Source organism: Neovison vison, chromosome 12, assembly GCF_020171115.1.
Source record: "Neovison vison isolate M4711 chromosome 12, ASM_NN_V1, whole genome shotgun sequence".
NCBI lineage: Eukaryota > Metazoa > Chordata > Mammalia > Carnivora > Mustelidae > Neogale > Neogale vison.
In genome coordinates, this window is record NC_058102.1 from 41,910,247 (window position 1) to 41,936,810 (window position 26,564).

The 26,564-nt window shown below is 38.0% G+C and overlaps 1 protein-coding gene across 1 annotated transcript in view; it reads right to left on the bottom strand.

The window, feature by feature from the left end:
• The window catches only part of ZDHHC17 (zinc finger DHHC-type palmitoyltransferase 17), an 87,581-nt gene that overhangs the window by 47,060 nt on the left and 13,957 nt on the right, over nt 1-26,564 (bottom strand). The window contains exons 2-3 of the mRNA XM_044228990.1: nt 13,572-13,675; nt 6,581-6,703 (exon numbers count right to left, since the gene is read on the bottom strand). Coding sequence (XP_044084925.1) covers nt 6,581-6,703; nt 13,572-13,675 — 227 coding nt within the window. The remainder of the gene's footprint in view (nt 1-6,580; nt 6,704-13,571; nt 13,676-26,564) is intronic.

Genomic DNA, 26,564 nt, shown 5'->3' on the forward strand with positions numbered 1-26,564 from the left:
TTTTATATCAAACACATCACTCTTCTAGAAGTAAAAGGAAAGTAATTATTTTTTTCAAGTTACAAAAAAGAAGAGCATTGCCAAGTAACAATCATATAAAAAAGAAGGCAGTCAGAGAACCACCAAGACTTGGATCAGAGAGCAGCAGCAGAGAGAACGTTGTAGAATAGGCCACTGAGTCTACCACAGGCAGCTCAGCTTTATGAGCTTTATTTTCCTCACAAAATTATTATATTTTGAATCAAGCAATATATGTATAAGAATTTTATAAATTTTAAGTATAACACAGAAGTTATTTACAATGCCTTGTTATACCTTTAAAGCTGTCTTGCTTTAAAAAGAACCACCTCATTGCTTAATATATTAATGTTATAACATATTGATTTCCTCTGAAATAAACAGGACCTAACTGGTTATCACAATGTTTACTTTGGATTGATCAATGAATGAATCTTGAATATAAATGATTTCAAGACTTTGATGTCAAATGCTTGATGGTGAATATTACTGAGATATTTAAACTGTTCTAAGTGATTACTGCTTTACATCACTAATGCATTCACTTTTAATGTATAATTTTAAACATTTGATATACTTACATGCTTGATTCAGAAATTTATTGCTTTATGTATTTATTACATTGGCGTTTTTAAAGCATTATGTAATGAAGGGCCAAACTCCACTCTATCATGTAAAATAGTTTAAAGTAATGTAACAAAGTATTTCCAGACTAAAATATTTCCAGTTCAAAATATCAGAGACATTAGTCTGAACACAAACATTTGACTATTCCTAAATTCTTTCTTAAGGAACTTGGTGGGCATCATATAATAGTTGAAAATGGTTTTTTGAGCCCAAAGAGAAGTACAGCTCGGCCAAAGAACAGCTTTGATAAGAGCTGGGTTTTTGTTTGTTTGTTTGTTTTTTAAGATTTTTATTTATTTATTTGACAGCTAGAGATCACAAGTAGGCAGAGAGGCAGGCAGAGAGAGAAGAGGAAGCAGGCTCCCCGTTGAGCAGAGAGCCTGATGCGGGGCTCGATCCCAGGACCCTGAGACCATGACCTGAGCTGAAGGCAGAGGCTTTAATCTACTGGGCCACCCAGGCGTCCTGAGTTGGGATTTTTTTAAGGCAATTTTATTACCTTATGTTTATTATATGTTTATTAGTAAACATATTTGTTCCTGAGTTATTTTTACTCATATTTCAAATCTTTGCTAGGGCTACGGTAATGAATGATTTCCAGACTGATTCTAAAATACAACCTCCACCCAACACAAACATACAGATAGGAGAATTTTTTTTTCTGCAAACTAAAGAACTTCTATCACCTTTTCATTGTAAACTACTGGAAGAGAATTACTAACTTTTTATAATATGTTACTCTTTATAGCTGTAGACCCTAGTTCAAAACTACACAACTCTGAAATGATCATGTAATTCTTATTTTTAAACTCAAGTCTCCTGGCATACTACAAGGTTAGCAAGGAATGTTGCTGTAGGTACTAACTAACGATCCCTAGGTTTTGAGACCAGATCATCAATGAACAAGAGTTATCACAAGTATTTGAAAGATGTAAAGTTAACAGTTAAAACTCAAATGTTTCCAGAGGGGGATACCAATGAGAAGAAAACCAATATATGTTATAAAACCCCAGAAAGACTAAGGGATTAAAGGTAGTTGTTACCTCTATAGAATGCAATGAAGAAGCTAGAGTATAAACAAAAACACTGATTGAAAGTTTATAAAAATTGCTGAAAAACCTGTTGTTTTGTAACTTATATTCTCACTGAAAGGTCAATATTTAGCATCACAAATAGGCATTTTAGTGCACTGTAACAATCAAGAAGCTGACGGTGCTTGACAAGTACTTCTTTGTGCATTGTAATATTCAATTTTAAAATATAACTACTCAAAATTTTAATATTATTATAATAACTCAAACTCTTCAAGTTCATATTCACTCCTATGTCCCTAAGCTTCATTATATGATGATGATGTCTGGCCTCAGGCTCACACTGATTTTAACACTCAACCATCTGGTATTTGCTGAAAAGTGTATTCAGTGCACCTTTACCAGAGAAATCTGAAACTCATGGAATTAAATCAGAGAACCATATGAAACACTACACTAAAATTACAGTAATTCATTGAAAGTTCACACTCTAAACAACTACAACCCCCAGCTCCTCTCTTTGTTCAGTCAGGTGGCAGACAGATAACAACTCCTTCTCAAAAAGAGATGGAACAGAACTGTTAGAAGAGACACTTTTCATTGGATCTCTCACGTTCCCATGTCTTGCTAGGTGTATGAGTAGAATGCAAGGCCCTGACCATTTTTTACACAGGCCATTTCTTTTGAGTTGTGTTTGTATCAAGCAACCTTCAGAGATGAAGCAATGTCTCCTTCTGGACCAAAGAGCAAGTTTGCTCTTATTATAAAAGCACTGAATTCCCCAAGAATCAATACAAACCCACTGTGTGTGCTGTATCCATCTGGATGACCTCAAGCCACTCTCATAGGACATAGGAGTATGAGAGCCCTATGCAAATATGACATTCATACTATTTGCTGTGTTACGGATACGCTGTAACTTTTAAGTGGGGGTATAATTCCAGACTCAGCAGTAATGGCTATGAATACCAGTTGTTATTAAAAATTGCCTTTACTCACCATGTTTGTTTTAGAAAAGTAACTTGCTAGATCACGCATTGTGAAAAATTAAGTTTACCTACCTGAAGATATAGTATGCTCAGACACCAATTATTAACCCACTCTATAATTACTGACTTTATTCTATAACCTCATTAATCCACAAGTGACTTGGGACATTTGTTAAGACAGGCAGCATCAAGTCTTTCTGTATTTCTCACTTCAGTCTTTTTTTGTTTATTTTTAACCACAAAGACAAATGTCAATTTTTTAACCAACAGAATCTCAATAGTAATACATGAATTAAGAAAACAGGGGCGCCTGGGTGGCTCAGTGGGTTAAAGCCTCTGCCTTTGGCTCAGGTCATGATCCCAGGTTCCTGGGATTGAGTCCCGCATCAGGCTCTTTGCTCAGCGGTAAGCCTGCTTTCCCCTTTCTCTCTGCCTGCCTCTCTGCCTGTGATCTCTGTCTGCCAAATAAATAAATAAAATCTTTTTAACAGAGAAAGAAAAAAAGGAAGAAAATAATACAGTAATGCTTCAAATTTCTGAGAAAACTACTTTTAATCTGTAAGTCCATGCTCAGCCAAACAACCAATAAGGTGCAAGGGCAGAAAAGAGAGTAACTTCAAAACATCTACCTCCTAAGTGCTCTCTCTCTCAGAAAGCTATCAGAAATTGTACTCTACTAAAACCAGGTAGCAACCCAACAGAGACAAAAACCTCAGATCCAGAAAACTGAGACCAACACGAGCAAAGGGATTTCTCAGAGTAATGGCAAAGGGAAGTCTCAAAATAATGGTTGCATAGTCTAAAGAGCAAATAATCTGGGTTGGAGCAGAAAAGTGGAGAATTCCAGGAATGATTTCCCCTATCCTCCACATCTAAAAATGGAACAGATAAATTAGCTGATACTGTTTGTATACAGAGGGATTTTATACTTCTAAGAATATGGGAAGAATTAGTTACAACATAAAGAAAGTTTTAAAAATGAAGTAACTGTTACTTCAGGCAGAAATCAAAACTCCAAAAGGAAAGAATAGATAAAGAACACTTCCAGGCTTAACCCTGAGAATTTACATACAACAACTTAAACTTTGCATGGTAATTTAACTAAAACTATAGTAGCAGATAGGAGAATTATTACTGGTGAGGAGATCCTGGACATCTAGATATCCCAAAATAGAAAGTCAAAATATAGTAAGTGATAAATCAAGAAATAACAGCATAAAAGTTGGCAATATTTATTAAAATTCAAAACTCATCTTTCTTTCTTATTCCTATAAATTTTACAGATATATATGAACACAGCAAAATGATATGTGACCTAGATATCAACTACAGCACTGGTTGTTAATGGTAAAAACACCAAAATCAATCTAAATGTCCATCAACAAGAAAACCATTAAATAAATTAAACTCATATAATTGAACATTATATAGCTGTTTAAAAAGAATGATGCAGCTCTTACTTGTACTGATAACGAGAAATCTTGAAGGTAGATATACATATATATGTATATATAGAAGAAAAGCAGAAAGGTAGATATACATATATCTATGTATATATATGTATATCTACCTTTCTGCTTTTCTTCAGAAGCAGAAAAAATGCTTGCTGTCATTTTTTCTAGTAATGTAGCAACATAAATATATAAAATAAAGAGTAAATACTGAAAGAAACAGCTCAAGCGCTAAAAAAAAAAAAAAAAAAGGTTATTTCTGGGCTATAGGACATGGCAGAGACTGCCATTTTCCACTGTAAGCTTTTAAGTACTATTTGAGTTTTCAAAATGCTTATATACTATTTTTTAATTAAAATAATACTAACTGAAAAACAGAGGTTTAAAAGGTTAGATCATTTGAATCAACCATCCCATTAAAGAAAATTAAAAACATTCAATGAAATCCAAGAAACATTTCCTAAAAAGTAAAACCTAAGAAGATTAAGAGCATTAACCAGGCCAAGATTCAGGAGAGGGTTAAAATGTGGAGAAGTCAAAAACTGCTTGGGCACCATTTGCCCTAGAAATAATTTGCTGATATGAAAGAGTTGGCCAAGAAGCAAGTTAAACAGGCAAAGGCAACAAACAAAGGTTGGGACCCCAAAAGGTTACACTGTAGCAGTAATTATGAACCAGAAGTAAACCTGGCTCTAGCTTGGTCTTCAGCCACCTGAAGAATACAGAAAATCTAAAGCCTTGAAATTAAATTAAAGGTGGATCTTGCAGAAACAAAAGGAAATCTCATCTTAGGTCTCAAATTATTCAACAATTAATTTTCAAGCACAATGTCCAGTACATATTTAAAGATAATCAGGCAGAGGAAGGAACAACATTAACAGATACAGACTATCTTCTCAGATACAATTATTAAATAACTATATTTACTATATTCAAGTATACAAGACAAGATTAAAAATTTCAGCCACAGATGATTTACGCAATACAGGTTTGAAAAAGGTAAGTGGTAAAAATTCTAGAACTGGAAAATAAAATTAGGAACACACTTAATAGATTTAACAGCAGATAATACATAGAGAATAAACGAACTAGAAGGTAAGTCAGAAGTTTCCAGAATGAAGCACAATGAAGGATAGTATATATAGAAGAGAAGAGACAGAGTATGTAATGAAAAGGTCAAAGAGACATTTAATGGAGTTCCAGAAGGAAAGCAAAAAAAGAATGGGGTAGAAGCAACAGCTGAAGAAATAATAGTTGATATTTTTCCAGAACTGATAAAAACATCAATCCAAAGAATCAAGAATTCCTTGCAATCTCATTCAGGATAAATAAAAAGAAATCCACATCTACTTACATCAACATGAAACTGCAGAAAACCAAAAACAAAGAGAAAAACCTTAAAAGCAGCCGGGGGGGGCGGGGGAAGCCTTCAAAAGCACAATATTTAGACTAATTTCTCAATAGTAATAGAGGCCAGAAAACAGAAGAATGTTATTTTCCATTAGTAAAACACAAAAATAAAACAAAAACTGCCAACCAAGATTTCTATACCCTGTGAAAATTTCTTTCACAAGTGAAGATTAAATAAAAACATTTTCTGACAAACAAAAACAGAATTAGACATCAGGAAACTCTTATCAAAGGCAGAGGGAAGGTTACACATACAAGAATAAAAAAGGAACAAATAAAATGGACTATGCCCTCTGGAAGAAAGTGATTCAGAGTTCAATACTTTAGTTATTACTTGCTTAACCTTCCTTTAGTATTCAAAAGGGAAAATTCTTTTCACTGGCCTTAATATCCCAGTTGTCTCTAGCCCCTGTATGCTGTACCTAAGTGCACATCTGCAACTATTTATTTCAGATTCATATCTTCATCTGAAGAACTTATGTCCAAATTGTCAGAGACTCCTAAACTAGATTTAATAACACTTCCTATCATCCTAACTTTTGCTTTCTAACTGCAAACAGATTAGCAGTAAGTAACAAAAATCATTTACACTTAGTATGTATTCATTACTTACGCTGGCATGAATAGTTAAAACAGACTATTATGACTATCTTTGTAACCCCTCTTTTCTTTTGTAGCTTTTCCCCACAGATTCCCATTTAGAATCTGAGCTGCAAATTACACTGCTGAAATCCTGTGTCCAAATTTTATTAGCTACATGTCATTGGTTATATAATTTATGCTTCAGTTTCCACATGAGGAGAACAAATAATATTAGTGTTCACACAGGGTTATCTCAAGAATTAAAATTAAAGGAAAGATACATGAAAAAGCACTCAGCACAGTACCTTGTACAAATAAGCATCCAATCTATGTTAAAAACAATCTTCAGGGGAAAAAAAAGGTACACAGAATCTCTATTTTTAAAGCAATGATTTTTAGAAATTATTAATTTTTATAATTATTTCTAATAATTTTATAACAAATAATATTTTAAAATACAGAATACACATACTTGACTAAATCTATTCTGTTATTGATGGCAGCCCAATGGAGGAGTGTAACATTTTCTTTGTCTGGTTGCCGTACATCATAACCTGCTTCCACCAATTCTCGGCAGCGTTCATATATTCCATATCTGGGGAAAAAAGAAAATATGAGACTGTTACTACTATTTGATAAAAAATTTAAAGCTGAAAGTAACATTTCCAGAAGAAAATAATGCTCCATTATGATACCTGGAATTTCTTTTTTTTTTTAAGATTTTTATTTATTTGTCAGAGAGAGAGAGCACAAGCAGCCAGAGCAGCAGGCAGAGGGAGCAGTAGGCTTCCTGCTGAGCAAGGAGCCCAAAGCTGGATCATTACCTGAGCCAGAGGCAGTGCTTAACTCCAGGATCCAGGATCATTGCCTGAACAGGCATCCTGATACCTGGATATTAAAATGGACTTCTCAAAGTAAAATATTACTTTGAAAATATCAATATTCCAAGGTACGTGGGTGGCTCAGTCAGTTAAGCATCTGCCTTCCGCTCAGGTCATGATCCCAGGGTCCTGGAAACGAGTCCCACAACAGGTTCACTGCTCAGTGGGTAGCCTGCTTCTCCCTCTCCCTTGCCTTTCCACTCATGCCTTTTACTTACTCTATCTCAAGTAAATAAATAAAATCTTTTAAAAAAACAATATTCCAACAGCTTTTACTAATCCAGTTAGTAAAATTTTTATATATAAAATTTTACTTATAAGAATGCTGTATCTCATCAGTTGGAAGGGAAAATACCAGAAATAATACATCTAGCAATTGCTTATTTTTACTAATATCACCACTTACTCCAAAAAATTCTTAAGGCTGCCTATAAAAATAAATACAACTGGGGCACCTGGGTGGCTCAGTCAGTTAAGTGGCTGCCTTCAGCTCAGGTCATGATCCCAGAGACCTGGGATCCAGCCCCACATCAGCAGCGGAGAGCCTGCTTCTCCCTCTCTCTCTCTGCCTACTGCTCTGCCTACGTGTCCTCTCTATCTCTCTGTCAAATAAATAAATAAAATCTTTAAAAATTAAAAAAAAAATACAATTATGTTAAAAAATATTAGACCAAAAAAAAAAAAAACAGTAACAAAGAGCTTATGATTTTAAAAACAAAAAGAAAAAAGGGTGTTACCAAGCCTCAGGATTCTCTATTTATATTTCCAAGGGCAAATGAAAAAGGATGTGTGGGGATGGGAGGCGGGATGGGTAGGTAAAGAGTCTTGTGAGTTCAAGCCAATGAGGCAGAAGAGACAGTGTACTAGGAGAGTTTTATTTGTTGAAGAAGAAAGGCATTTATGGAGAGCCTGATCCTTTCTTCCCTTTCAGCTTTTGATCACTGTGTGGCAACATAAAGTTTTTAAACTCTTTATTATCGACACAGTATACTATCGACCATATAGTCTTTGTTTTTTTAAGATTTTATTATTTGACAGAGACCTAGCAAGAAAGGGATCACAAACAGGGGGAGTGGGAGAGAAAGAAGCAGGCTTCCCGCTGAGCAGGGAGCCCGATGTGGGGCTCGGTCCCAGGACCTTGGGATCATGACCTGAGACGAAGGCAAGCACTTAATGACTGAGCCACCCAGGTGCTCCTCGATCATACAGTCATAAAATGGGTACAGTCTGTTCCCCTTCAAGGCAAAGGGGTATTTTAAACACAGTGAGAAAGTAACTACTTTTACTTCAGAAAAAGACTTGCTATAAAGAGAATATTTTGGGGGCGCCTAGGTGGCTCAGTTGGTTAAGCAACTTCCTTCAGCTCAGGTGATGATCCTGGAGTCCTGGGATGGAGTCCCACATCAGGCTCCTAGCTCCATGAGAAGTCTGCTTCTCCCTCTAACCTTCTCCCCTCTCATGCTCTCTCTGGCTCTCTCTCAATAAATAAATAAATAAATAAATAAATAAAATCTAAAAAAAAATTTTTTTTAAAGCTGTATGTTGGGAAATGTCTGCATCATTATATAATACAGTTTCTGAAAGATCTAAATATATCACCTATAAAGACCTCACGTGACTGCACTAAAATATTGTGAAACAATCTTGTTAACACCTGCAAACCCATTATTATAAAAATGCCAAAACCTGAATAGTTTTCAAGAATTGGCATTAAAAAATGGATATTTACAAGGTAAAGTTCAGTAAAACATTTGTCTAGTGAGTAATACTGGAAAAGTAATTACTGTGATTTAGTAAATGCATCACATTCTGTAATTCTTCCATTAGGTAATTATGTATCTTTGTGAGGCTTTTCTCCAGCCCAAAAAAAAAAAAAAATTATTAAAGTAACCAAGTAAAAAAAAAAAATTTAGGATCAGATTTCTATATCATTATAATATATGTTAAACCAGCTAAAATAATAATGAAAAGCATATTTAATTATACTACTTTCACTATAAATAAGATTTCTAAAAGACATAAAAGACCTCAAGAAATATATATACCAATTTCCCCCAGACTGATCTACAAATTCAATGAAATTCTAATTAAAACCACAAATAAATATCTCATAAACTTCTCAAGTAGAATCTAAAATTCATTTGTGAGAGTAAAAGGCCAAAATAGCTAAGACAATCGTGAAGATTAAGAAATGATTAAAACAATGTGGTCCTGGGATGCGTGGGTGGCTCAGTCACCAGGGTCCTGGGATCCAACCCTGCATCTGGCTCCCTGCTCAGCGGAAAACCTACTTCTCCCTCTCCTACTCCTTCCTGTTTATGTTCCCTCTGTCACTGTGTCTCCCTCTGTCGAATAAATAAAACAAACCTTTCGAAAAATAAATAAATAAAAATAAAACAATGTGGTACTATACAAGATGAAACAAATAAAAAAGAGCATTTAGAAATGAACCGGAGTGACATCAGCCATCAGGGTAGAATAAGACATCCATCGTTTTGTCCGCCTTCTAACAACAGTAATTTGGCATCTAGTAATGGACAAAAGAGCCTCTGTGGGAGTTTTGGGATCCAGTACTGCAGTCTATGGGATCTGAGAAGTCTCACCCACCCATATTATAGAGTATCAGGCATACAGACTTCAACGCAAGCTTCAGCCCAGCCATGGACCCTGCAGGGGCCCATGAACTGGCTCCAGCTCTTCTTGACAGTGGTCTGGGAACCCAGAACAACACTGTCTCAGAGAACCGCTCAAAAATGAGAGAACCGTTATAGAAGTCCAGGTTTCCAGAGGAAAAGTTCCACCACATTACTGCATAAAAGAAATATGAGTTTTGACACACTGGAGAGGAGTACTAGATGGTGAGCTCATGATGAGGGGTGGGGATGAGAAAGGGCTAGGAGAGCAGCAAGACAGGATTCTGGAGAACACTAAAGGGACACAGATCCCATTAATTTCCTTGTGGACTCCATCAAAATACATAAAGAACTTTAACAATCAATTACAAAAAGACTTTTTATTTTTCAGGAAAGAAGACATGTTTTTTCAGGAAGAAACCCAAATGACCAATAAACATAGGAAATATATTCAACACCATTTGTAATCAGAGAAAGGTCAATAAAAACAGAAAACCATTTCACAACCATTAAACTGAAAACAATTATTAGTGTGACAAAACTAGGAGTTAAGCAATAAGTAGTCAAAGATCTCACTTCCTGTACAGCCATTTTGGAAATCAATTTGGCAATAGTTGGTAAAATTGAAAGAATATACTGAAAAAGCCAGAAATTCCACCTGAGTTGTCTACCTTAGAAGAACTCTTGCTTATGTACACAGGAAAACAGGAAAAAGGATACTCGTTGATGCAATGTTTGTAATGAAAAAGTACTGTAGAAACAATTTTAAGTGTCCCTCACTCAATAAGGCATGATAGAATAATACAAAGCAGTTGAACAATAAACTAGGTCCTTATTTATCAACACTGATAAATCACGAAGCTATATAGTTTTATTTAAAAAAAAAAAGCTGAACACTGATATACGGAGTAGAATTTATATAAATTTTAGGCACATATTACAATGGCATATTTTGTTTGTAGATGTTTTTAGAAATAAATGTATAGGAATGTTCATGAGAATGATTCACAGCAGTTTCAAGAGAGGTTTCCTTGGGGGGAAGGAAGAGACCACACTGAGCAACCTGCAGCAAATACAGCAAAATGTTAGTAGCATCTGCTTAATTTGACAGTTATATTCTTCTCTATATTTTACTGTAGAATTGAAATGCTTCATTCAAATAAGTGTTTTTAAACGTAGAAATTAAAGACAGCATAGATACTTTTCTTTTTTTTTTTTAAAGATTTTATTTATTTATTTGAGAGAGAGAGAGACAGTGAGAGAGAGCATGAGCAAGGAGAAGGTCAGAGAGCGAAGCAGACTCCCCATGGAGCTGGGAGCCCGATGTGGGACTCGATCCCGGGACTCCAGGATCACGCCCTGAGCCGAAGGCAGTCGTCCAACCAACTGAGCCACCCAGGCGTCCCTAGATACTTTTCAAGAAATAGAAGAGTATGAGAAATATAAAGAAAGGTGGTTATTTTTTTCTTAAGACAAAAGATACTGGAGTCTACCTGTTGATGGAAAGGATGCATTTGGGTGAGACAGATTAATCACAAACGAGAGAAAGGAGGTATCAAAAGGAGCAGTCTCAAAAGGACAGATGAATGTAATGCAGTGTAATTTGTTTGCTAAATCCAGGTGACACAATGTGCTCTGATTTTTGACTATACATAACATTCAAGAAAGGAAGAGTGCCACCAGTGAAGTAAGGACCTGCAAAAGTTTGTCTTTCCACAAAAGTAATGAAGAAACTGGCAGAAAGTGTCAAAATCAACTTTTTCAGAACTCTTGGAATTAAGAAAAGGCTGCCAGCAATCCAAGGAGCATTCAGGCGAAAAAAACAGCTAAATTTCAGTAAGAACAAAGAACTTTGTGGTACTTTAACAGATCATAATACCAGCCTTTCTGCTCCCTAAGCAGCCTTGAAAAAAATGTATTCCTGGTACTAGTGTCATCAGCTAGAGCCTAACACCTGACCTTTCACTGTCCACCTAGCTTGAACTCACTGACCCTGGTCCCACATTCCTGCTTAAGCTCTCTTTCCAGTTATCTCAATTCAGGCATATAGAAACTGCCCTGACAAGACTGCCAACTGGTCCAGACCACCTAGCCCAGTTCGATTCGAACCCCTGAACTGCACCTGTACAGATGGACTATGGAGTAACCTCTAGAATAATCGATAATTACCTTTATTCATTATAATATTATAATCTCTGTCCGAGGAGGAACACAAGCCTCATTTACATAACATACAACAAAAAGACATGTTTCCTTTTTCTTAAGACAAGTGTGCAACTTTATGCCCACCTCTACATCCAATGAAAAGAATCCTTTTTGAAAATATTCATCATAGGGACGCCTGGGTGGCTCAGTTGGTTGAGCCGCTGCATTCGGCTCGGGTCATGATCCCAGGGTCTTGGGATCGAGTCCCGCATCGGGCTCCTTGCTCAGTGGCAAGCCTGCTTCTGCCTCTGCCTGCTGTTCTGCCTGCTTGTGTTCTCTCTCTCTCTCTCTCTGACAAATAAATAAATAAATAAGCTAAATAAATAAATTAATTAAATATTCATCATAACCCTAAATAAAAGGAACCCAACCACACTTGCTCAGGGAATCACAGCTTTGCAAGTTATTCCCTGTGATCTCCTCACTTGCTGCAAATAATGTTTACCTGTGTGACAACTCCACCTGGTATATCTGTGACTCACCAAGGTGTGAACTCACAGTGGTTCAGTTACACTAACAACTAGGAACCAGAGTGAGCAGAACAGGGATGGAGTTCTCTCTTTGAGAACTCATTCCAAAGAGAAGTCATTATCTGACCTGCCTGGTGCTTTCCAGATAGGGAAGAGTCCACCAGAAAGGCTCATTTATTGAACCTTAAACTCTTTTAAAAGCTTCATCCTGGGGGCTTTTTGTCAAATGTTTTAGCATCACAGCTGCTTTAGAGGATGGATGACAGTTGGGTCCAACAATACACAAATCAAAAAGCTTAAAAGCACAAGCTGAGGAATAAGATACCCATAGGGGCTTTGAAAAGCTCAGACATATCCCTGGGAATCTAGAAGGGCATACGTAAGTATTAAAGTTGTGTGCACGTGTTCAAGAAAGATCGAGGAAGGCCCTAAGTTCTCACATCTAATTGACCTTGAGGTTCTGGGCAATCAAAAAGCGAACGCTAAGGCTCTAGTAAGCTGCCTGGCAGGGTGCTGAGTGTCCATACACACACACACACACACACACACACACACAGCTCCTCAACAAAGATCAGACTTAACTGGTTCTAGGGATTTAAGAAGTTTCTGTCCAATCATTTACTGACCACTAACTGAGCAAAGGCTTCAGTGGCCGCACATGACAAAAATGCAGACTTTACAGAATTAGTTTAGAAATGGTACAAACAACAATAAACCCTAGGAGAATCTGACATAAAAACTATCACCTCAGGGGCGTCTAGGTGGCTCAGTCAGTCAAGCGTCTGCCTTTGGCTCAGGTTATGACCTCAGAGTCCTGGGATCAAGCTCTGCATTGGGCTCCTGATCAGTGGAGAGTCTGCTTCCCCCACTCACTCTCCCTCAGTGCTCGCTCTCTTCCCCTCTCACTCTCTCTCAAATAAATAAAATCTTTAAAAAAATAAAAAAAGAAACAAAGAAAAAACTATCACCTCACAGAATTTAAATAGTTCAGTTTTCATCAAAAAAAATGACAAGACATGCAAAGGAACAAAAAAGTATAACCATGGTAGGGGAGAACAATTAATCCAAAAAAGTCCCTGAGGAATCCCAGACACTGGACTGACTAGACAAAGACTTTAATCAGCTTTGTTAAATCTGTACAAAGAGCTCAAGTATGAGAACAACGTCTCACAATGTCTCACCAGATAGAGAATTATCAATGAAGAGAAATGAATGCATGTGCTCATATTTCACTTGAAATACAGATGTCAAAGAAAACTACAACAAAAACTTACTGTGTAGCCTTGACTATGTCCCATGTGCTGTAATCATCAATATGCGTTTTCCGTCCAAGAGGTTCACCATATCCATGGTTGTAATGGCCTTGGGGTTTGATTTCCTGTTAAAGAGTAAATCACACAAAGGAAAAAGTTCAGAAGAGAGGTACAGGAACATTTCAATATTTTACTACCACTTTTGCACTGTTTGAAGAATAATCATTATTGAAATTAAGTTTTACCTTGTTCTGAAGTCCGTACTCTTCAGAGAAAAAGCATGTTCAATAGATTTACCCCTTGTGCACACTCTCAAAATAGAAAAGCTGTGAGACTAGAAATTAGTGATAAATTTGAAACTGAAGTTTATCTTGAGCTCCATAGAGCTCTTACTTCATCAAATCAACTCTCATTCTCTCAGACCATTTTTTAATTCCAGCATAACCCCTACCTTTAACACTCTATTTTTTTATCTTAAAATTTATTTGAATATGGTTGGCAGGCAATATTACATTACAGTATATAGCACAGTGATTCAACAGCACTCTAAACTCTAACACCTAACACTCTAAAATCTTTATCACATGCCAAATAAACTCTAAAGTGGTAAAGAAAAAAAAAAAACAGTGGCGATTCACCTTCTATTATTTTCAGATATTATCTCATACCCTTTTATGCTGAAGATTAGTTAAGCATCTACCATTAGGTGAGTAAGGAACAATAGGGCGGCTCTGATAAAATGTAAATCCACCCAAACAGTTCTAATAAGGTTAACGTGCTTAATTTTAAACAGTTTTACAGAATATTACATCCAATCAAAGCTTACATGCTGTATGTAATTTTCTATTTAAAATGCAAAATTTATTATGCATAGTCAGCCCCCTCAATATAACACAGTACTAAGATACAATTATTTTTCTTTTCTATGACAACAGAAAACTAAGTGTGCTTGGCCTGCTATACATAAAGCATTATATCATGTACGCAGCCTCAGGCCAAGACACGGTAAGGCCAATACAAAGTTTAAGAGGTTGCCAAAAAATTCAGTAATCAAGATAAAAACTGCCCAAGTGTCTATCAATAGATAAATGGATAAAGAAGATGTGGTATATCAGCCATAAAAAAGAATGAAATCTTGACATCAGCAGCAACATGGATAGATAAAGGGTATAATGCTAAGCGAAATAAGCCAGTCAGAGAAAGACAAATATCGTATGATTTCACTCATATGTACAATTTAAGAAACAAAACAAACAAAGAAAAAGAGACAAACCAAAAAACAGACTCTTAACTATAGAGAAAAACTTACCAGAGGGCAGAGGGGGAACAGGTGAAATAGACAAGAGGATTAAAGTTACACTTAACATGATGAGCACTGAATAATATATGGAATTGCTGAATCACTATATTGTACACCTGAAACTAATACAACACTGTATGTTCACTATACTGGAGTTATTGAAAAATATATTTTAATGGATTCTGTTTTAAAAATCAAAGCCAAGGGATGCCTGGGTGGCTCACGTGGTGAACCTATTGCCTTGGGCTCTGGTTGTGATCCCGGGTTCCTGGGATCCAGTCCCACCTCATGGTTCCCTGCTGGGCAGCAAGTCTGCTTCTCCCTCTTCCTCTGCCCCTCCCCTTTGCTCATGCACTCGCTCTTTCAAATAAATAAATAAAATCTTTTAAAGAATAAAAAGTAAAAAGCCAACACACACACAAAAAAAATCCCAATCAACCTTTTAAATATAGACAGTTATCAGTATTGCTGACTTTTCCTTTTGCAACAGGCTCCACTGTAGCTCAGAGCAGCACTGCAAACATACACCAAATACAGTCGCTTGCCTTCAAGGACTTTACAGTCCAGAGTGGAAGGACAAAACAGGTAAGAAACCTAAGTCACATACTAGAAGCTAGAGCCTTCCAATAAATAAAACCTAAACAAAGACAACATAAGATCTAAAAAGTAGTAACTTTAAAACCTATTTCAATTTGAAAATCTGTTAGGGCAAACTGCTATTCTTATTTACTAAGGACAAACACTTTGCTTTTACAGACAAAAAAACAAATATTCATAAAATAAAAAATAAATCTCTTTTTAAGGCTTACTATCCTGTTTCCATGTAACTTTAATTCCATTTTTATCCCCAGAAACCTCACTCATTGTACAAAATGTTTAAATTGTACTCTTAGTTTCTCCACAAACCATTCTGTCTCAATGGCACTGACAAATGTTCTAGAAATCATTTTTTAAAGATTTTATTTATTTATTTGACAGACAGAGATCAGAAGTAGGCAGAGAGGCAGGCAGAGAGAGAGGGGGAAGCAGGTTCCCTGCTGAGCAGAGAGGTGGATGCGGGGCTCGATCCCAAGACCCTGGGATCATGACCTGAGCCGAAGGCAGAGGCTTTAACCCACTGAGCCACCCAGGCGCCCCTAGAAATCATTTTCTTACAGTTACATTTTAAAATTAAATCTCTGTTTTAACTATCTATAAGGTTTTCACTTTCAGTTTTTGGTAAAAGAAACTTGATTTTTTTAAAAAAGATTTTGTTTATTCATTTGACAGAGAGCGCAAAAACAAGCAAGGTTAATGGCAGGCAAAAGGAGAGGGAGAAGCGGGCTCCCCACTGAGCAGGAAGCCTGATGCAAGACTCACGCAGGACTCGATCTCAGAGATCAGGACCTGAGCTGAACACAGGTGCTTAACTGACTGAGCCACCCAGGCACCCCTTGTTTTGTTTTTAAAGTAGGCTCCACACCCAGCATGGAGCCCAACACAGCACTCGATTACCACCCTGAGATCAAGACCTTAGCTGAGATCAAGAGTCAGATACTCAATGGACTGAGCCACACAAGCACCCCAACAGCCACAGGTTTTTACAGTGCAGGTAGTTGTTGAAGAGAATTGAAGGAAGGAGAATGCATCTACAAAATGTAATGCTAAAGTAGTAGACACAAATGAGAAGAGATGGGTAAGCTGAGCAGCTGCACACTGCTGCAAAGGGAAATCAACAAGACAGAACTTAAACTTATACAGCAGATACAGGCAAATGCTGACACGTATATCAAGATGATAGATGCCATAATACATGTTTTTTCACATGCCCCAGTGGAATAAAACCAATCAACTAGTTACCAAGTGTCTGTGTACAATCTAGTTAACTTTTTTTAGAATGCTAGATCTATTTAAATCTTTAGTTCACATTTATTTTTATTTTAAAAAAAGAAGCAAACAGCATTGTCCAAAGAATCCTCTATGGCCCAGTGCTTATTGTGTTTATTAATGCGGATGTTTTATAAGTGCTCTAGCAGAAAAGGTTTTCTAAGAGTTGATTCAATGGTAGAGTATTTCTGAAAGAATAAATGTGCAAAAAGAGTAAATTCAGGAATATTCAGAAAAAAAGGGTAAGAGATTTGCCCCACCACTGACCACAATATATTAGGAAGGAAACACATGCAAAAACAGGGCAATGGAATACAGCTTGAAGAATAAGAATTAGAATCAGGAAGGAAAGATGTATTATTCAATAAATGATATAAATGGACAACTGGCTAGCCATTTGGGATTAAAAAAAAATTAACAATGTCCATCATAAAGGCTGATATGCTTGAAGGAAAGACGCTAACAAATACAGCCAAAGATACGGCTTCCTTAATGCCAGATGATACTGAAATGTGTTTGAAAATAACAGGGCCACACAAAACAAAATTCAGAGCAGCATGAATGGAGGCCTCCCAGGTCAGCCACATTCCTGTAAGAACATACAGATGCCTATATGAGAGAAGGATAGTGTTCTCCCCATTAGGAAAGGGTGCGTCTTCCTGTTCTTGAGGAGTGTGTGCCCCTCGTGGACTCTCCTGACTATTCTGGAAACTGGCTATATACCAAGTCTAAGTAACTTGTACAAAAGGCTCTAGGATTTTCTTCAATGATTACTTTAGAACAAGGTAAATTGCAGGTCAATTTCCCAGGCTTCCTGGAGATGTGACTATCCCCTGGCAGGACCAGACTCCAGCCTACCCATTCCCACCTCACTCCTCATAATCAGGTAACTTCCAGCCAGATAAAAGACTTTAATATAAGAATACCGGCAATAATAGTCTTTTTTTTTTTTTAAAGATTTTATTTATTTATTTGACAGACAGAAATCACAAGCAGGCAGAGGCAGGCAGAGAGAGGAGGAAGCAGGCTCCCCGCTGAGCAGAGAGCCCTATGTGGGACTCGATCCCAGGACTCTGGGATCATGACCCGACCTGAAGGCAGAGGCTTTAACCCACTGAGCCACCCAGGCGCCCCCGGCAATAATAGTCTTAAGGTAAGCAAAACAAACCTGAGAAAAGCATGAATAACATCACATTCAACAAAATGGGCAAAGGATATAAAGATAATTCAAAGGGGGCAAAATATAATTGCCAGAGAGAGGGAGAGAGCACACACACAGAAGGGATGAAAAAGACACCATAATTTGAAGTTAATTAAATAAACGCATTCCCAAACTCCCTCACCAAAAAGATAGATCAATTTAACAACATTCTAGGGTACAAACATGTTACCTACAAGGCCCGTGTTGCTTAACACATACACAGAGAATTAGTAAACCAGCAGGGATTAACTATATGCTTATGATTTGCACTGGGTAAATGTCTGCTGTCAGGTATCACTCTTATAAGGCAGACTCTGAATCAAGAAGCTAAATGTACTTAATTATATAATTTAGAGTCACTCAAATTTAATTCCATTAAATGTATAAGATAAAATTAAAACACCATAAAGGGTTACTGACAAGAAGAAGAAAGGAAAGGAAAAAAGATCTATGCATACTTGACTTATTTTTAGTTACCAGCTAAAACTGTTAAGCCAAATCTGGGAACTTCTTAAAACCCGAGGTAGTGATGAACTACATTCTACGTATACCATAAGGATTTTTTAAGGAATATCAATTATATATAACAAAAAAAGGAAAAACAGCATAAGCATAAAACAAATACCAAGGGAACAATAAATAAGGAAAAGCAGTAGCCATCACAAGATTATGAAAAGGATTTTTAAAGTGTATTTAGTTAACACTGCCAGCAGGTGGCACTACACTCAAGCCAGAATGCTTTCCTTTTTCCGGCGCTCTCACGTTAAAGGAAGATTAGACAAATGATTTGATAATCAAACAGAAAGATTTTTAATTTTTTTTTTTCAGTAAGCAAACGGTCCCATATATTACATATTTGGCTGCATTTCCGGATCCCTGCCTAACACTACATGACTGTAGCTTCTACGAGAGTCCAACTTGACTTACAGGTTCTCAAACTGTAGTAATACCACCACTGCCTCAATCCAAACTATCAAATTAATTTTGCTTGCTTCCAACAAATTTTAAGAAAATGTTCATCATCACCTTCCAGCGTCTTTAAAAACTGGTTTCCACTTCATTTCCTTCTAGGATTAACCCACACATATACAAATATTTGTAACAATAAACATAAATTTGGCATATATTTCTTTCTTTCCACAGGCAGTTGATTTACAAATGCCTATATGTATATTTTTCTCCCTCTCCTATCCTTATTTTTAGGATTTTTATTTAGGGTAGTATAAGTTTTACAAAAACAATGCAGAGTTCTTATATTGTGCATACCGAGTTTCCTCTTGCATTAACATCCAATATTAGTACCACATATTTGTTGCAATTAATGGACTAATATTGATCCATTATTATTAACTGAAGTCTATCCTCTGATCTCCTTGGTTTTTATATAGTATCCTTTTTCTTTTTTCTTTTCTTTTTTTTTTTTAAAGATTTTATTTATTTGACAGAGAGAGATCACAAGTAGGCAGAGAGGCAGGCAGAGAGAGAGAGAGGGAAGCAGGCCCCCTGCTGAGCAGAGAGCCCAATGTGGGACTTGATCCCAGGACCCAGGGAATATGACCTGAGCCGAAGGCAGAGACCTAACCCACTGAGCCACCCAGGTGCCCTCTTTTTTTATTTTTTTAAGATTTTATTTATTTATTTATTTGCTAAAGAGAAAGGGAGAGAGTGTACAAGCAGGTGGAACAGCAGGCAGAGGGAGAAGCAGACTCCCCACTGAGCAAGGAGCCCAATGTGGGACTCGATCCCAGGATCCTGAGATCATGACCTGAGGTGAAGGCAGATGCTTAACTGACTGAGCCACCCAGGCATCCTATAATATCCTTTCTCTCTTCCAGGATCTCATCTAAGACATCACATTACATTTAAGTTGTCATGGTTCCCTAAGTTTCTCTTGGCTGAAACAATTTCTCAGACATTCCCTTGTTTTTAATGACCTTGACAGTTTTGAGGAGAGGTGGTCGGGTATTTTGCAGAATGACCCTCTACTAGGATTTGCAGTTTGGGGATTTGTCTGATTTTTTTTTTTTTCATTATTAGTCTAGTTACGTGTTTTTAGAAGACGTGTTTTGTAATTTAACCTAATTTTTAAAGTTTCTTTCAACACTGCTATAACAATCTTTATTCATTCACATATCTTCACGTAGTCTGTAATCATAGTACTCATATTTTATATTCTTCCATTTTATACTTCTTCATGCCATTATAGGTAGTTTTTATAAGTAATGCTTTGAACCACTGTAAAATATTTAAATTGATATACTGAAACATTTCCCAATTACTGAGAATTTAGGTTATTCTTGTATTTCCTAACTAAACTCAGATGTTATTTCTTAGGCATTCCATTCTTTGTCTTCGCCTAACATTCTCCTCACCAATGAACATAAACTATGATGAGTTAAGAAGCCTACCTTAAATCATTTGTATACTCCCAGTACCTAGCACAAACAGAGCCTGGCACAGTATTTACTGTCCTTAAAGGAAATTATAGAACAAATGGATGGATTTTCCCCATTACTAAAAAAAATACTACCTTTAACTCATTTAATATTTCTTCTTTTTAACTGGAGTAAACTTCCTAAAGAGGAATTCTTAAAGAGGATGAATATTTTTATGGTTCTTGATACAATATGTAAATTGTTTTGTAAGGACCTGCCCCTCCCAGAGGAACTTGCTTGTGGACCCTGGATGTAGGGGCGGGGCAGGCTGGGTGGAGACATCCAATCGGTGGGGCGCGTGTATATCCACTAGGGTGAACTGAGATCCGATTGGCCACCTGTGTAGGGGCGGGGCTCAGCCAACCGCATAAAGGTTGGTGTGCGAGGCTGTCAGGGGAGCAGAAGGAATAGTCCACGGGAGTGGAAGAGTCAGTGGAGTGGAGGAGCTGTAACAGCTCTTGTAAGAGCTATAACCGCCGCCAGCGGTCCCGCTGCCAGCAGTCCCTCCACCGGCAGTCTCCAGCCTCCAGCAGCCCTGAGCCGCTGCCTGCAGCCTCCAGCAGCCTGCGGTCTGCCTCTGGTGGTGCCACCTCTGGTGGCCCCGCCTCTGGTGGTTACGCCTCCTGGGACCCGAGACACCTGCAGTCTCCAGCCGCCTGCGGCCCCGCCTCTGGCAGCCCCAAGCTGCCTGCGGCCCCGCCTTCAGCAGCCCCGAGCTGCAGCCTCCCACAGTTGCGCTGCCAGCAGGCCCTCGCCACTACTGGTCCGAGACACCAGCAGTCCAGCGGTCAGCGGTCCCGATGCCTGCAGCCCCTAGACGCCAGCGGTCCAGCGGTCAGCGGTCCCGACGCCTGCAACCCCTAGACACCAGTGGTCTGAGACGCCAGCGGCCCTGAGATGCCAATAGCACCTAGCCGCCAGCAGCCTCACCACAAAATGCCTCGCCACCCCCCGCCACGAGCAGCCTTGTCCGCAGTAGTGGCCTCCTCTGGGCGGCAGCCTTGTCAGAGTGGCATCGTGGGGAGCAGGGTCTGTATCATCCGGGTTGTCCTCCTTGTCATCATCGCTGTCATCGTTGCCTCTTCATCGTCGGGAGCGGCCTCGTCGGGGAAGTGGTCTTGTCCAGAATGGCCTCTTCTTGGGAGCGGCCTTGTCCGGAGAGCAACCTCATCGAGCAGCGGCCTCGTCCTGGGAGTGACCTTGTCCGGAGTGGCCTCTTCTTGGGAGCGGCTCCGATCATGGAGCGGCCTCATCTGTGGAGCAGCCTCATCTAGAACAGCCTCATCCGGAGCGGCCTTCTTGGGAGTGACCTTGTCGGGATCATTGTCATCACCTTTTCATAAGAGATAGCCCTGACCGGTCAGTTTGATTCTTGATGCTTGGCACGAAATAAAGTTTTGCTTGACCTTCGCTTTGTATCCATCTCGTTCCTTTGATCACAGACCCTAACATATTTACAAAAGGATTATACTTACAATCCCACCAGCATCTTATGATTAACCATTTCTTCATAAACTCACTAGCAATACTCTTATTTTTATTGAATTCTTCCCCTAATTTAAATACAGTAAATAATACTTGATGTATTATTTAATATTGGGTGCCTGGGTGGCTCAGTAGGTTAAGCATCTGCCTTGGGCTTGAGCCTCAAGTAAGGCTTCCTGCTCAGCAGGGAGTCTGCCTGTCCTTCTGCCTCTGCCCCACCCCCAACTTTCTCCAGGCACCCCCACCAGGCCACTCCCTCCCCCACTCATGCACCTACTCTTTCACTCTCTCAAACACATAAATTTTCCTATTCTATGTCATCTTTCGAGAATTGCCTGTTCTTATCTTTTGGCCATTTTATTCTATTTGAGGCCTGAAATTTGTTTAATAGATTTGAATCAGATTTTCCACATACTGGGAAGATTAGATATTAACCTTTTTTCATACTGATCTAAAGCACTTCTATTTCTTGAGCTGTTGCTTATCCTCTCAATATATTTCAAGAAGTATACTTTTTATAACCACATACAATCTTTTTCTTGGATTTTTTAGTCTTGAATTTACATTTAAATGCTACTGTAATCATTAGTGCTACCCCTTAAATATTTCCAGTTCTCTTCCCAAGCACACAGCACATAGGATTGTACACCATGGCCCCTTGTAAGTGAGTCCAAGTGACTTTTTTTAACTAATAGAATATGAATAAAAGAGACGTGTTGCTTTCAGAGAATAGGTTTGAAGAGCCAGTATGTAATTCCTCATTCTCTTTCCCTCTCCCTTGGAAAATAGCAATATTCAAGAGAGTAGATAATCAGTCCAAGTCCCAAAGCAGCCACTATCCAACCCACAATGCATGTGTACTGCATACTAACATGTTAAGACACTAAGTTAATGACACTTTACAGCGTGGCTACTGCAGTAAAACCTAGTTTAATCTGACTAATACAACTCTGAGAATCATTTTGGTAAAGAGTATGCAAAGGCCATACTACATAAAGCATTTTCATTCTATTTTGGAGCTCAGTATCTAGGATAACCTCCACAGCTCAAGGCCTTTAATGTAATAATTACTACACAGGTATCCTGCTAATGTTCAAATTTATCCTGTATCTGGTTAAAAATATTAATTTGTTTTTTGATGATTTCTTTGAGTAGTCTAAGAATACAAACAAATACTCCACAAACATCTACTTCTGCAAGTAAATGTGGTCTCTCACTTCTGCAGCATATGGCACTGGCAAAAACGTCAAAAGCATTACTGGGGGGAAAAATGAAGACAGTAAATCCGTATTTCCTTAACTTTTTTTTTCCATTTTAAAAAGGCAATGCCTTCATTGTTTCTCCATTATATGTAAAGTTAAAATAATATATATATTATATAACATCATATATAAAGTTAAATAGTATTCAAATACATTCCAGAGAATGAATAACATTGTACTTGAAAATAAATACCCAGTAGACCACCACACCCTTTCACTATAAAAAATGTCCAATTTCATATTTCATTTGAGATTAACTCTCAATTTTATCCTGCAACTATAGGTTCTGACTAGTGTTTTTTTCACTGTATCTCCTAGCTGGCCTAAAAATCTTATGGAAGTCTCTCTCCACTTCTCTGCTTCCTGCCCTTCACACACACACACACACACACACACACAGCCAACTCTTAACCAGCAGCCCAAGCTCAGGTGCTGGCCATATTTCCAACTTGGCCCCAGAAAGCTAGGGCAGACACAAAATGTCCCATCTGTGGCATCAGATGGGAAGTTGTGGCATCAGATGAGGAAGTACCTTTTAAGCAGTCTAAGTTTTGTCTTTTTTTAAATATATGAGTCAAGTGCACGTGTACAGTAAATTTTAAATTTAATTACCAAATTGCAACTAGGATGGCAAAGAAACACTGAAAATCCTAAAAGAAGAAATGCACAAATCCCATCTTCAACTGAGAATAAACAAAGGCACTTATTGGGCATCCAGTTCAGCAGGCAATAGATAATCAGAGAGCAAGGAAATTACAGATTAGATATACAATTTTAAAATATCATCTAATGATTTCTTTTTCCTCCTCACCACCTCCACAATATATTCTTCCACCTTCCTGTATAATTTACTAAAAGGCATTTCCAACTAGCAAAATGTCCACACTAAATCTCTTCAAGCCCTCAAAATTTCAGTTGCATCTAATTAGCTACCAAGTCTTATACTACTTCTTTTCTCAAAACAAATCCATCACTTCTTTGTTTTTTCTCTACAATATCTCTCAAATGGTCTACCTGCCTTGCTGTTCCAATCACTCCCCTGCTTAAAATTCTTGTCATCATGTAAACAGGGTAAAGCAGCAACATTTCAGTAAGCATGTAAAATTGCATGAACTGGCCCCACTCACTTCTTTCCAGCTTTAATATCCACTATTTCCTTCTAAGCATCCTAAATGTTTATGTCTAACAGCCACCCCGAGAAGTCTTGTATATTATGTATGTCAGGGTTCTTCAGCCCATGTTAGCTATTCCACTTAGAAGGCATACCTCATCTCAGATCTGGCAAACTTCTATAAATCCTTCAATTCACAACTCAAATGTCACCATAGCCTTCCTTGTTTCCCTCAGGCAGAGTTAACAATCCAGTTTTCTGTGTTCCCAATGCTCTGCAAACAAATAATTACAGTACCGTATGATTGAGTATTAGTTTCCCATTACAGTTCTAATAGGTTACCACAACCTTATGCCAAGCAGGAAACTATTTTTTGGCAAGTTTCTTTCATAATGGCTACAGCCTAACTAGCCTCTGGAGTGTCTGCCTGGTCCAAAGGAAACACTCTTAAGATCACTACACACACATGCTTTGTCGAAGATTAGTTGACCATAGAGTTGAAGGTCTATTTCTGGGCTCTCTATTCTGTTCCACTGATCTATGTGTCTGTTCTTGTGCCAGTACCATGCTGTCTTGATGATGACAGCTTTGTAATAGAGCTTGAAGTCCGGAATTGTGATGCCACCAACTTTGGCTTTCTTTTTCAATATTCCTTTGGCTATTCGAGGTCTTTTCTGGTTCCATATAAATTTTAGGACTATTTGTTCCATTTCTTTGAAAAGGATGGTACTTTGATAGGAATTGCATTAAATGTGTAGATTGCTTTAGGTAGCATAGACATTTTCACAATATTTACTCTTCCAATCCAGGAGCATGGAATATTTTTCCATTTCTTTGTGTCTTCCTCAATTTCTTTCATGAGTGCTTTATAGTTTTCTGAGTATAGATTCTTAGCCTCTTTGGTTAGGTTTATTCCTAGGTATCTTATAGTTCTGGGTGCAATTGTAAATGGGATTGACTCTTTGATTTCTCTTTCTTCTGTCTTGTTGTTGGTGTAAAGAAATGCAACTGATTTCTGTGCATTGATTTTATATCCTGACACTTTACTGAATTCCTGTACAAGTTCTAGCAGTTTTGGAGAGAAGTCTTTTGGGTTTTCCACATATAGCATCATATCATCTGCGAAGAGTGATAGTTTGTCTTCTTCTTTGCCGATTTGGATGCCTTTAATTTCCTTTTGTTGTCTGATTGCTGAGGCTAGGACTTCTAGTACTATGTTGAATAGCAATGGTGATAATGGACATCCCTGCCATGTTCCTGACCTTAGCGGAAAAGCTTTCAGTTTTTCTCCACTGAGAATGATATTTGCGGTGTGTTTTTCATAGATGGCTTTGATGATGTCCATCAACAGATGAATGGATAAAGAAGATGTTGTATACATACACAATGGAATACTATGCAGCCATCAAAAGAAATGAAATCTTGCCATTTGCGACAACGTGGATGGAACTAAAGGGTATCATGCTTGGCGAAATAAGTCAATCGGAGAAAGACAACTATCATATGATCTCCCTGATATGAGGAAGTGGAGATGCAACATGGGGGTTAAGGAGGTAGGAGAAGAATAAATGAAACAAGATGGGATTGGGAGGGAGACAAACCATAAGTGACTCTTAATCTCACAAAACAAACTGAGGGTTGCTGGGGGGAGGGGGGTTGGGTGAAGGGGGTGGGGTTATGGACATTGGGGAGGGTATGTGCTATGGTGAGTGCTGTGAAGTGTGTAAACCTGGCGATTCAAAGACCTGTACCCCTGGGGATAAAAATATAGATTTATAAAAAATAAAAATTAAAAAAAAATAAAAAGCTCACTACACACACAGAGGAAGCCCTCTCTTCCGGCTCTTCCACTACAAGACTATTTTATATATTCCTTACCTTTATGCTTCCCCAGGAAAGCAGCAGCAGTTCCCAGTCTCCGGGCCTTCAATACTCAAATCACATTTTTCCATGAATTCTCTAACACTCCATTAAGACAGCATCCCAGCAGGCATCCAACCATAGACACATTTTAGCTCCTGAAAAGCCCCCCAGTCTTTCAGAGACATTGTCTGCAACCCCCACAGAAGACCATATAAAGACTATAGCACTCCTTTTTGGATTAATAACCCTTCAAAGAGCCCTTCCTCTCATTTAAGTCTCTATTTTGTATAAGCTGGAGGTAACAGAGCTCCAGGACAAATGATGGCCACCTCCCAGCCAAGTTCAGCATCTCTGTTTATCCTGTAGGGATCCTTTCTCAGCTACAGTACTCAGCTTTGAGCTCCAGGAAAAATGCTTAGATGACACAAAAAGCCCCACTTAATATCTTATTATACACAAATATATCATAAATTATTTATTCTTTTATACCT